The sequence below is a fragment of the Nicrophorus vespilloides genome, unplaced genomic scaffold, assembly GCF_001412225.1.
Source record: "Nicrophorus vespilloides isolate i.1.1-1 unplaced genomic scaffold, Nicve_v1.0, whole genome shotgun sequence".
Classification (NCBI taxonomy): Eukaryota; Metazoa; Arthropoda; class Insecta; order Coleoptera; family Silphidae; genus Nicrophorus; species Nicrophorus vespilloides.
This window is the reverse complement of record NW_017096005.1, coordinates 116232-129685: the sequence shown is the minus strand read 5'-3', so window position 1 is coordinate 129685 and position 13454 is coordinate 116232. Positions and strand designations below refer to the sequence as shown.

Below are 13454 nucleotides of genomic sequence, written 5' to 3'. Positions count from 1 at the left end.
ATTGTTTAAATTTTAATAGTTGACTATTATTTTATTCCCTAGATTATTTACTACATAATATAGATGGCGTTCTACTATACTTTCAATATTTATAACAGTTAAATTCCTAACAATTTTGAGTTTTATATAACAATTATTATTATAAATATCATTAGTTCTGTTTGGATTATAATTATTAATATAATTTTATAAAAAAAAATTATTTCAGCAAAATCTATATAAAAATAATAATGGTATTGAGTTTTAGTATTATTTATTGAATATCTTAGAGTAAATAATTGAAATGGACAAGTATCAAGAATGAATTACAATCGGATAAACAATTGTGATTTGAATTTCCCGCGTCTACAATTAATTGTCATCCTAATGATTTTCGGGGTGCGCCACCGTCACAACACGGTCGGAACTAATTTGTCAATATTGGATGTGGAAGGTTCTAGCTGTCAGTTGTTCCAGTTGAATGTAAATATTTTCCTGCAATATTGAGCAATAATGTCCAGCAACGAACAGAAAGCTCAGGCTTTGATCGCCGAAGCAGAGAAGAAGTTAAATTCCTCAAAAAGTTTCTTCGGTTCTCTATTTGGGTAAGTGTGTTGCAACCATCACTAGAGATCAGTAGCTGATCAATTAATCTTCCCATATACAGAGGATCGACCAAGGTTGAAGATGCAGTGGAATGCTATCAGAGAGCAGCTAACCTCTTCAAGATGGCCAAGAATTGGGCTAGCGCAGGCAGTGCCTTCTGCGAAGCTGCCAATCTCCATTCGAAAGCTGGATCCCGTCATGATGCTGCCACCAACTATGTAGATGCTGCCAATTGCTACAAGAAATCCGATATTGAAGGTAAGTTCTTCTGGTAGTTTGAAATACAATAATGATTTATTTCTTACAGAGGCTGTTAATTGTCTTCTGAGAGCCATTGAGATTTACACTGACATGGGTAGGTTTACGATGGCTGCTAAGCATCATCAAAGTATTGCTGAGATGTATGAATCCGACTGCGTTAATTTGGAGCGTGCAGTGCAGCATTACGAACAAGCTGCCGACTATTATCGTGGCGAAGAAAATAATTCTTCTGCTAATAAGTGCTTGTTAAAGGTGGCGCAATACGCTGCCCAATTAGAAAACTATGATAAAGCAATAACGATTTATCAAGACGTGGCGATGTCTTCTTTAGAAAGCTCTCTATTAAAATACAGTGCTAAGGAGTATCTCTTCAGGGCAGCCCTGTGCCACCTCTGTGTGGACATTCTAAACGCTCAACATGCGATGGAGAGATACATCCAGATGTATCCGGCTCTGCAAGACTCCCGAGAATATAAGCTTATCCAGACGCTGATCGAGCACATGGAAGACCAGAACGTCGATGGCTTCACAGATGCCGTCAAGGATTATGATTCGATATCACGCCTAGATCAATGGTACACTATGATACTGTTACGCATTAAGAAAACACTCAATGAAAACCCAGACCTCCGTTGAGTCTGCTTCGTTGCACCACGTAACTCACTTATTCGTATTAATTTTCGCAGTTATTGTTCATGATATATAAAAGTGCTATTTCGTTTCGTCAAAGGAAAAAAAAAACAAATAATTAATTATGAAATTAATCAGTTGATCTAGTCATTAATTATTGTATATATTGTTTAAACTAATGTGACTTCCTTTAGTTTGGAACAGCCTGAGCCTCAACATTTTCCCGTTTCGTTTATTCGTTTTTTTTTACATCAACAATTCTACTAACTTGGCTTTTCGGTTTCAATCCGTATATAATCATATAGACATTATATTGACATGTATACAAAACAAAAATAATACACATTTAATCTTAAATTTATAATGTTAACATTCCAAAATAAGCTTTGTGTTGAGTAGAATTTTTATAAAATTATTAATTATTAAAAAAATATATATATTAATTTATGTCCCATCGGTATAACTAAAAGTGGATTTGACTGCTTTTCCAAAGCTAATAGCACTTTCATTGTTATTATACTTAAGATGCAAGATGGTGTAGCGAAGCCATCGCACTACTGTTATATTTATAAGAATCAGTATATATATTATTATATATAGTGAACAAAAAAAAATTGTTACTGCTAAAAATGGTTAAGTGTTTTGTTTTTCTTTAATTATACTATGATTTATATGAAGGGTCTCTCGAAATTTAGACGAGATAATCAATTGGTATGCAAAATAGTTAATGTGTATGTTATCAGATTGTAATTGGTAAAGATTCAATAATAAATATTTAATGCCTAAATAATGGGTTATAATGAAATCACTGCTTTTTAATTTACATCCAATGTTTGGCTGTACGAAAATGATATCACTATGTGAATCACTGTTATAAAAATTTATGACTAAAACATCAATGAGTAAGTGAATTTTTATTGCACATGAGTCATAAACGAAGTGATTTCCATTGTTCATTACCGGTGGCAATCGCAAGCCCGACAACCGAAATCCCGATGTTCGAAATCCCGACAATCTAAAATTTAATAATTTTATTTATTGTTAATAACATAAACTAATTTTATTATAGAATATTTCTTATTCTTAAGTTTTATAATGAATAAGACAACGAAATAAAAATACAATAATAATTAATCTTATTTATTGTTATTAAGAATAAATAACAACAATTAATAATCGGGCAAAAGAGCCATCGACCTAAGTCTTAAAAGTATTTTTTTCAGTATCCGTTGTACCTATTAATATATAGTAGAATAATTTAAAAATGTTATTGTGGAAATTATAATAATAAAAGACAATGTCGGGATTTCGATACACTCGGAATTTCGAACGTCGGGATTTCGAAAGTCGGGCTTTCAATAGACGGTCTTTCGGTTGTCGGGCTTGCGAAATAGACCCTTCATTACATAGATCAGGAGTCAACATCTAGTGACTCCAGAGCCGCATCTCATACTTTTACAATAACAGACAATATTTTAGGAATGGCTTTTCGCACCCAAAAACTTGCCGACCTTTAATATATTTACATAGTTTTGAGTAAAAAATTCAATATCTTGAAAATTTATTGACTCAAAATAAAATCAAGTATTAAGGAAAGAAAAAGAATATTATTTGCAAAATGTTTTTTATTCACTCAAAAGTACATGAACAAATTGAGCTATATATAATATATATATACTTTATAGAGAATTTTCGTTTAAAATTGCACAGAATACTCCAACTACTCTAGAATATAAAAATAATAATAATAATATTAAAGTAAACAAAAATTCGGCAATAATAAATACCATTAAGTAACCAAAAAATTAAGTAACTCGCTCTTATTAACATGTATGTTGTTAACCAAGGTACCAAAATATACCTTCATACATTCTCTTCCCCAGTGGCTAGTAACTTAAAAAATATATATATAACATTAAAAATATATGATACACTTTGGTATGAAGTTTGTGTGTGAGTTTTGTTTTGTTTGTATGAAAGTTACAAATCAGTCAAGAGTAGAAAACCCAATCATTTATGATCCCGTATGGAATTGAATGAACCAAAAGGGCAATAGTATAAAAAGTGTTTTTTTTCTTGTGTGTGTGATAAAAATTAACGTGTCATCATCAGACCCAATATTGGTTTCTGCGTAACATGATGTTATTCCTGCTAGCACAGGCGGGATCTGAAGCATCACAACTGCTCCAGTCATCTATGTGTTGTTCATCGACGCCGTAAGGGTATCGAGCGTTTGTATCAAGCTCATTCCTGCTTAGAGGAGTCACTTTGCAATGTGGAAGAGTAGCTGGTATAGGCGATACGTAACCATCGGACTGCTTGAGTAACGGTGGCGATGAAGTCATCAACCTATCAGGTGGTCTCGGTAAAGGAATAGGTTGTAGGCATTGCTCTTCCTTGTTAATTTCTTCTGGATCAAATGATCTGCATTTGATTACAATAATGACAGCTACTCCTAGTATAATAACTCCAGCCACCATACTCACTAAAAATAAACAAAACATTAAAGTGAATCACTAAGTTTACTACCAATATTATTACCGATCAGGAAATAATCCCTCGTCATATTCGGACTAGCGAAATGCATCCCACCTTCATGTCCGGCGGGATCGTTAGGCCCAGCTAACGTAGAGTAAATATCATTATGTAACGATGATTTTATCGTGATTTTCAATTCAGCCACCGCCGGTTGGAAAATTGTAGCCGCCAAAACAAATTGGAGACTATCCGCAACTCCCGACCACCCTACTTCCATATCTTTGACAGCGATGTAAATCAATCCACTCTGGACTTCTTCATGTGTAAAAGTAGTGACTACAGTATCCAAGACGTTCCTGTGCTCACCGGAACTTCGGATAATTTTCTTGATTTTTCCGTTCTTCGGTGGATTAACTATGGTGTATTTTGGATTGCTGCTGGTGAGTTTCGCTAGAGGTGTTGCATCCAAAATATGCAGACTGAGCTTATTTATTTCACCAGCTAAAACCGTGCAATTGCCCATCTGCATCAATGGTTGTACTTTAACATGAATATCAACATCTCCACCGCTGGAAGTATTCCCATGGAAGATTCCCACGAAGACGCGAAAACTATCGTTGGCTGTCGTCATGTCTCTCTGCATATACATCACTTCATTTTCATCCAAATTCTCCTGGTTAAATCGATTGGATTTGCGATCTTTAACATATAACAAGCCATGCTTAGGATTGTCCCTAATCACATATTGGATGCGTTTTCTATTTATATTGGTTTCTACGTGGAACTGCTGATTCCTTAGATGAACAACGTTCATGCCTTGCTGTATGTATACTGGCAATCCTCCGGTGACATTCAAATCAATAGGTAACACCTTTATGTTAAAGACGAAGTACTCTGGTCGGAATCTTCCATCCCAAACGCGTATGTGTATGGTATCAGTAAGCACGGAACTATTATGAATGTAAATCAGTTTATTGTCATCAACGTCCGCTTGGGTGAATTGAGTAATTGCAATCATATCAGGGAGAAGTACTACTTTTCCTTCGTGCGGTCCAGAAACGGTATCGTAAATCAATTCCGCTGGAATAGTATCCAAATCTTCTGTACACAGTTCCACCTTACTGATTGTTCGACTTTCACCCTGCACCACCGTCAAATGTGGTGCTTGCGTGACCAATCTAAACGGCTGATCGTTTATGGGATTTATTATCACGGGCACAGTTATGTTGCATAACATTATATAACCTGGTATTAAATAAAGAGAGAAGTAGATGTTATCCCCTAATGAATCGGAATGATCATGCTGGTAATGAACTTGTCCCGACTCTAATTGTTGTTGTGTAAAAGTCGACAAGTTGGATTGGTTTTGCAAGAAAATCTGGCCATGGTGAGGATGCACGACGGACGCGTGGATTACAGGAGATCTTAACCCGGCGTGGTCTTCTAAGAAGACCACAACTCCAGAGAAATTCAATACTATCTTGGTCATACCGCCTTCATCTACGATTATTTTTGGAATGCTCACGTAAGCATCCAATCCGCCAGAAGAAACAGAAATCTCAATTTTCATTTTCTAAAACCAAAACAAAACGTTAGAAACAAATCAAAATTATTATAGGTATTTAATATTTACCCTATTAAAAAGAGTTTCAGCTAGGTGGCTTTTCACATTGAATACAAACGAATCATTGGCGTAGAGACCGGAAAACGGATGGACGTGTTTGTAAATTACGCGGCTTTCATTAAGATCATTTTGAGTAAATCCATTAACGATATTGAATGTTCCCTTGTCTGATTTCATCATGAGATGTCCGAGACTGGGAGGTGTAACTACATCGTAGTAAATCTCTCGTTCCGGATCCGATACTTTGGAAAGCAGATGTACTGATGTTAAATACTTTGGTTGAGATGGAAAGATGTGCAAAGGTTTATGCGTGAAAGTTAATTTAACCGGTTTCGTTTTGATGTGGAACGTATGATCGTCGGTAAAATGCAAGCCATCACTAACGTTAAAAACGAATTTAGCCTCGGACCCATCTGTAAAGAAATAGTTAAGTAAACAAGATTTATCAAACAATTAATTGGATAACTTACTTTTATGTCTGAAGACTATTTGATGTTTGTCGATCATGTCTTGCGTGAAGTTCCGAAGACCTATGTTTCGGTTTGTCGCTAATGTTATATTTCCCCACCAAGCACTACGCAGATGGTACACTAAGGAATCTTTAGGTTTATCCGCATCAAAGGCTCCTAGCATTTCTTTAGTGATTACAGCGGTTCCACCTTCCCACATGATTAGACCAGTATTGTTGACAAGCTTGGGCTTCTGGTCATTGACTGGTAAAACAGTGATATTTAATAAAACGGGAATGCTGCGCTTTTCGCCTGCTACGCCAACTAGTAAAATGCTATCTTCGAGGTTCTCGGAACCATCGTGTGAGTAAAACACGATTCCTGCAGCGAATTCCTTATGAGAGAAACCATGCAACTTGTTACATTTCCTCTGAATCTGAATGCATCCGTGTTTCGGCTCTTCTAATATAACATAATCGGATACTCTGGTCTTGAAGTATTCTGTGACGATGAACAGGTTCAGGGTGGAAATAACCGCGACTCCACCCTCGTTCACTGTCAACAAATGGCTTCCAAGATAAAGCCTTTCCGGTATTATCTGGATGTGCAAAGTCAAATCGGATAACCAAACCATGCCATTAGTGACGTTGAAAGTAACTTTATCCATAGTTTCGTTCGAAACGGATTGTATGTAGATGATTCGATTTTCATTAGTTAGAGATTGGCTGAAGGAACGCACGTTGGTGGATTGATCATCGCCGTTTTGGTTAGCTGGTAGTATACTGATATAACCATTCTCTGGTAATTCCGTGATGTGATAAATGATTGAGCTTGGTGGTACTTCTGGTTGGAAGATTTCCAAAGTGTTTTTACCGATAATGGCACTTGTCGATTCCTCAACGTAGAGAATCCGCGACGTCTTTACTTTCAGCGGCTCCCAGTAGCTAGCCGGCAACATCCATGTACCAAAATTCGCTACATTTATAGCGTCACGGCATCTGATCTTTAAACCAATCTCATCTGCACTCGAAGTAGTCACATCGTTCTGGTATGAGATTAAACCGTTGTTCACGTCGGTCTGCGTGAATTTATTAACGATTTTCGAAGAATCTGTGTAAATCAGCTTCCCAAAGCTAGGCTTCGTTGTGACTTCATACTGAACATCATCATCGGACGCGTAGAGATTAGTGTCAAAGTTCAAGTGTTCGCTGGTAACTACAGCACATTTTCCGTGCTGAATAGCGAAACGCTTGCTCATTACAGCCCGAATAAATGGAGCAGAAGCTTGAACTTCTAAAATACCAAACACGTAATACGCGCCATCCGTAACGGAGAATTTAATTTTTCCGAATTCCGGTCCTTTATGTTTGAATAACACTGACCTTTCGTTCAAATCCTTCTGACTGAACTCGCTTAAATTAACATTCGGATTTCTAGCGTCGTAAAATTCTCCATTTGGAAGGTCTCTAAATGTATACACTATGTTCATCATTTTAGTATCAATATCGACATCTGAATAACTTAAATCATCCCCGGTGAGAAGTCGCTCGCCAGCAACTACCACATGGAACATTTTATCGATTACTCTCACGAGGCTGTTATCATTCTTCAGGGAAATGACAATATTCAAAATGTTTACATATTCAAAATCCTCCTTCTTATTTGACAACACCATAAATATAAAGCTGTCACGTTCGCTTTCCGAATCATCGTGTTGGTAAAAAACTTGATTATTGATTAATTCATCCTTCGTGAAATAATCGGTGTTATTCCTTATCGAAGTTCCTTTGATGACTTGCATAACTCCGTGAATTGGCGGCGACGTGATATTAAAAAGCAGGTCTGTTGTAGTAAATTCAGTTCTGATATTCAACGTTTGATTGTTAATCGAAGTAACGCCACCTTCTTCGACTGTCAAATGCCCCAAGACTGCTTCAACTTTAGCCATAGTTTCGTTACTAGGAACATGCCGTATATGCAATGTTTCTGTAACATTTCTACAACCTGGAGCTACTATATCTACCGTAATGCTATCAACAATTAACGAGTAACTTTTCCTGTATAGCTTGTACTTGACGTTGCTCATAAGAACGTCTTCCTGAGTGAAAACATCTTGCTTCCGCAAGTGATATTTAGATACCGAATAAAACAAATAGCCGTGCTTCGGTGGATCAACAACATGATAAACTATGGACGTTGTCGGGGACGAGACGGGATCGGTCTGGAATCGTAGGTGATCCACCGTCAAAGCGCCTTCGTCCCTTTCGTTCAAACTTAACAAATTTAGGTTTATCGCAAACAAGCGACATTTCGCAAAGCTCATTCGAAACGTGTAAAGCATGCTCAAGTTTAAGGTCGTTCGAAACTGTCAAGAGTAATTGAAGAGAGAAACAAAAGTTATAGATGAAAGAAGAATGATTTGTTTTTAGCTCCATACCTGAAATTCATCGAAGTCCGGCCGGGATGTGATGTGTCTATATCGAACCCTGCGCTGACGCAAATCATCGCTGGAGAATATGACGGTGTTCTCCCATCGTCCCACGTCCTTTTCAACTTCGATAACCCCGAACTGTGGGCCCTGCTCAATTTGGTACTGAGCAGAATCGATTGCGTTCGCCACGTTCGATACGAAGCTCAAGTTGTACGGCGTGATGATCGAAGATGTTGAATGCATCAGGATCAAGCCGGTATTGTTCTGCAATCTCCAGAATTGCGGGAAGGCGGAGATACGAAGTTTTCCTGCAGCGCTGGTTTCTATACCATCGGACACTTGTAAGGTGATGTAGGATTCGTTGGCGGCATTTGGATGGTGCACGTAAGCCACATCGTGATTGTCAACATCTTGACGCGTGAACGATGATATCGCTACAGAAGGTTTGTGGTTTAGTTCGAAATGGCCAGGACCCGCGTCCAATATGTTTATAACTAAGGTGTTCGCACTCGTATCAGGATCGTACACTTGGAGCAGGTCGCTTCCAATAACTTTCTTTGTGCCCTGTAAAATATAACCATAACATTAGGTAAGCTACCACTGTTTTCTATTTGAATAACGCTATAAAAACTATTCATAAAACAAAGCACAAATAGGTTGTAAATCATTAGTATCGGCTATTAAAAAAATAACGTAATAAAACCAGTAACATTCAAAAATTGATACCATTATTTCTTATAAGAAAAAAATAAGATCAAAGAAATAGACAATTCAAAAGTTGATTTAGTATTGGAGCTTTCTGATTTAAAATAATAGTATATTGATTGTTATAAAAAAAGATAATGTATTCTTCAAAATCTAATTTCTAAATTTATATTAGATAATTCTACTTTTTTCACAGTTTGTATACAAAATATAACAAGATGCACATATCATCAAAGATCTATTACCAAAATGAGTTATTAACTTTTGAAATCATTTTTTTTTTGGAATAATTGAAGTGTTAATAACAAATCAAAAACTGTATATTAAATAAATAGCCAAAGTTGAACTCAAAACATAAATATTTGAATGATAATTGACTTAAATTTATTTAAAAAAGAAAATAATAGAAGACTTACCTTGCATCAAGCTACTTCATGCCACAATGCCAGTTAATCACACATCGCTATTCTTTGCACTGTCATGCACATTAAAAAAAACCAAAAAAACGAAATTATAACAAATGTTCACTATGCATAGCAAATGTAGGTTGCACTTAATAACATGCTGTGACTTACTTGGGCTACTCTAAGAACGTCAGTGGAAGAAATTTTAAGAGTAGGTGGGTCATTAACAGGTGCAACATTAATAGCAAGGGTAAACTTGAATTTCCCTTGGAGATAGTTAGGCAAAATGAATAAATCACCGGCCTCGAAGTACACTTCCAATCCGATATGATCCGCTCTAGATTCGGTGCCATCGTGGACGTAGTGAACTTTGTCTTTAGCGACGTCAGCTAACGTAAACACATTTTCTGTCTTCGGCCAAACATCGACGGATATACTTCCGTGGGTTGGAGCTTCGACAACGCTGAACATTATACCGCTATCCTTAATACCGTATTTGGGATAGTCTAAAATTACATGCAGGTTGTTGGTAGTTATCAAGATGTTTTGTCCTTCCAAGATCTTCAACGGTTCCAAGGCTAACAGTTCCAATTCGGTGGCGAAGCTCGGCTTGGAGAAGACTTTAGTCGCGTTTGAACATAACTTGTTACGACAAAAACATTTGAAGGAATCAATACCCATCTGGTAACAAGTGCTATTGTTTATACAAGGATTACTCAGACAAGCAAACTGCCAAACACATCCCGGTAATAAACCTTCGCTAATATGGACATCAGCCAATCCTTTTACTTTATCACCAATTGATAAGTGTCTTAAGCAACCGTTCAAACTACCGAACTGCTTCAAACCCTTTGCAACGGCTCGCGATTGCTTGCTCTTCTCCAAACCTCCAATGTAAAAAGTATCTGTTAAAAAGAAGTACAGCTTCTGCGGAAACTTCTCAATTTTCGTCTTCTGGTCAACCCTCAACTCAGTCATGTTTGAGTTCATTTTCAACGCTATCTTATGCCAATGTCCATCAGATACATACTCATCATTAACAATTTCTACAACAATATCATCATGCTTCCACGTGGCTTTCACTTTGCCTTCCCAAATCTCCAAAATGAAATGATCCATCTTCCATCCAGTATTATAAACGACTAATCTCGTTGTAAATACAGTTTTTAGCTCTAATTGTAACTTCATGTTATCCGAGATTGGATGTGTAACAGCCATAAAAGAGCTGTCTTCAACAAAACTAATTGCTCGGTCGTTCGGTGCTTCAAATTCGGCAGCGCAATTCCATGTGACTCCGTGAACTGTTGATTGGGATTGACGGTTCCTAGCTTGCTCCAGTACAGACATTCCATTGTAAGAAAACTGGAGAAATTTCAGTTATTAATACTGCTTTGAAGCACAGTTCTATGTATAACTTACTTCAGCCAAACACCCTCTGAAATTATTCATGTGACCAAAAAATAAATCTGTCCTGTTGCCAAGACTACCAATAAATATCCCATAGTGGATATTCAGTTCAAAGAAATCCCCAGACACATGCTTCCTGTAAGCAAACTTTTAGAAAACTCACTCAAATATTAAAGCCAATACACTTACTGGAATTTGTAGATGTCATTGATAATAACAGAAAAATTACCATCTTTTCTAATGATATAAACATTGTGCCATTTAAAGTTATTCAATTTAACACCTTCACAGTATAAATCATTTTCTCCAGCACCCAAGTTTATAATAATTTTTAACATCCCATTGTCAAGTGTAATTATACAGTAGTCGGTTGTACCAGCAACAAGGAATAGCAGGGTGTTTGGTAGATGGGTACGAAATTTGAAATGAATATCAGTGGAGCTTTTGGCTTCTTTCAAGGGCACAGAAATGTAGCTTCCCCCATAAAACGAGGCTGAAACGTATTAAATTATATTTACAAACTAAAAATAACCCATGAACAAAGTGCACAGGGTGCATGCATACCTTGATCCAAACATATATGAAATGGTAAAAATCCAACAAACACTATCCAAAACATAAACCATTGGTAATGCATTTTTGTCATGTTATTTCATTACTGCTTCCATTTGTGTCACAACCGTATTTTATTATTATTTTGCTCGTACATAAACACCGACATCAGCTATCGTAGAGCGCCGCCATACTAAAAACCAGAAAACTTAAGAAAACTTCACTTCAACTGTCAGAGTAATCATATTCTATACACGTTTTTTTGTACACAATTATATAATTGATCAATAAACTACACCTTATTTTTGTATGCTTAGTATGCTCATTACATCTTCTATTACAATATTTCAAATTTATATAGATCCAGGCTTCAAAATCAATGTTACTTTGGTTGCCTTCTCTTCTATAATGTAACAAGATAGACACTTTTTATTTAAAAGCATAATTTATTAATATATTCATATTCTAAGTTTCTAAATCCTAATCCTGCAATTATTTTTATAATTACCATTTACATATGATAACAATAACTTTTCACATATTACTCTAGCTTTTTTAAATCTCTTTCGGCCCTTTTTCTACCCCTTTCGGTTTTAACAGCCCCCACAAATTTTGTTGTTTTTTTTGGGAATTGAACCAACGACCTTCCGTATCAGATTTTCGTGATACTTAATCTAGCTTATTTCTAACGTATTTCAGAGAAAGCTTAACTGGAACTTAATAATTTTTAAGTGCCAGTTAAAATAAGATATTTTAAAATGTATTGTATAATATTTTTACCACAATATCATTATTGTTATGTTTGAAGATGTTTAATTTTGTTCTTTTTGAATGTTGCAATGAAGATAGTTATTTAAATATATAAAGTATTCAATTTACAATTCATGATTATTAACTTACATGGATAAAACGAAATATTTGTACTCTGCCTGTGATTTGGACAAATCAGTTACTTTTCTTATTAATGCAAAAGTTCTCATTACTAAAAAAAAATGCAACATTTTTAATCAATTTAGTTTGTTTTTGAAAAAGACAAAATTCTATTACATAATCGACTATACTTTTTACCAATTTTATAAGTTGTACGAATGATACTTCTTTTCTTAATGAAATAAGAACAAAATTTGTGGAACAAAGTAAATCAAAATATAAATTAACTCTTTCAAATTTTCTTTTCTGTTAGTTATTTTAGTAATACAAAAATAATCAGGTCTATTACAAGTTGTAATGTTTTTGCTATAAACTGGTACTATTTGCTTTATAACTTGCTTTAACTGTGTGGTTATGATCGCCTGTATCACAAAAATCTAATACGAAAGAACGTTGGTTCAACTCCCAAGAAACCAACAAAAAATTGTGGTGGCTGTTAAACCTGAAAGGGGTAGAAATAGGGCCGGAAGAAAAAACTAACTTTTGCTTTAAAATAATAATATATTTAGCGAAAAACGTATAGGATTTCCAGTAAAAAATAAAAATCAATTTTCAAGTTAGTAGAATTGCCTATGTTATATAACATGTAGCATAAAAAAAAATATGACATGTATGAAAGCTATTTCATGAGTTAGTTTGGTTGCATATGTTATACAACCGTTTATAAAATAAATCAATACAGTCACTTATACAACATATACTAGTTAGATTTTTTTATATAACTTATTACATAACGTTGTTAGGCGTATATCATAAAATTTACTTACTTTAGTTTGAAGACACGTTGTAAGAAAAACAACCTATTGGAACTGTAATATGTATTTGAACTATTAGAATCACATAAAACAATGATTATGTTACATAAAAATACGATTTGAAATGAATCCTATTTTGTCTTATCATGTTTTAATTCTTCGATTAATATCATAAAATTATTTAAGTGAATCCATAAATCTTTTTTTTTAAACAGTATATGAAGATTACTTGTATAGTAAAAG

The 13454-nt window shown here is 35.3% G+C and overlaps 2 protein-coding genes across 2 annotated transcripts; one reads left to right on the top strand and one right to left on the bottom strand.

Moving 5' to 3' along the window:
- The first annotated feature begins 396 nt into the window (after window positions 1-396).
- LOC108569141 (alpha-soluble NSF attachment protein) lies at window positions 397-2281 on the top strand. Its single transcript, XM_017930571.1, has 3 exons — window positions 397-584; window positions 647-843; window positions 893-2281. The coding sequence occupies exons 1-3, from the start codon at window positions 493-495 to the stop codon at window positions 1480-1482; spliced, it is 879 nt and encodes a 292-aa protein (XP_017786060.1). The 5' UTR covers window positions 397-492; the 3' UTR covers window positions 1483-2281.
- Window positions 2282-3552: 1271 nt separating this feature from the next.
- LOC108569143 (chondroitin sulfate proteoglycan 4) lies at window positions 3553-11711 on the bottom strand. Its single transcript, XM_017930575.1, has 9 exons — window positions 11539-11711; window positions 11164-11467; window positions 10987-11110; window positions 9739-10929; window positions 8465-9022; window positions 6049-8392; window positions 5588-5991; window positions 4018-5527; window positions 3553-3961 (listed from the first exon to the last, which is right to left on the bottom strand). The coding sequence occupies exons 1-9, from the start codon at window positions 11618-11620 to the stop codon at window positions 3585-3587; spliced, it is 6894 nt and encodes a 2297-aa protein (XP_017786064.1). The 5' UTR covers window positions 11621-11711; the 3' UTR covers window positions 3553-3584.
- Window positions 11712-13454: the final 1743 nt, after the last annotated feature.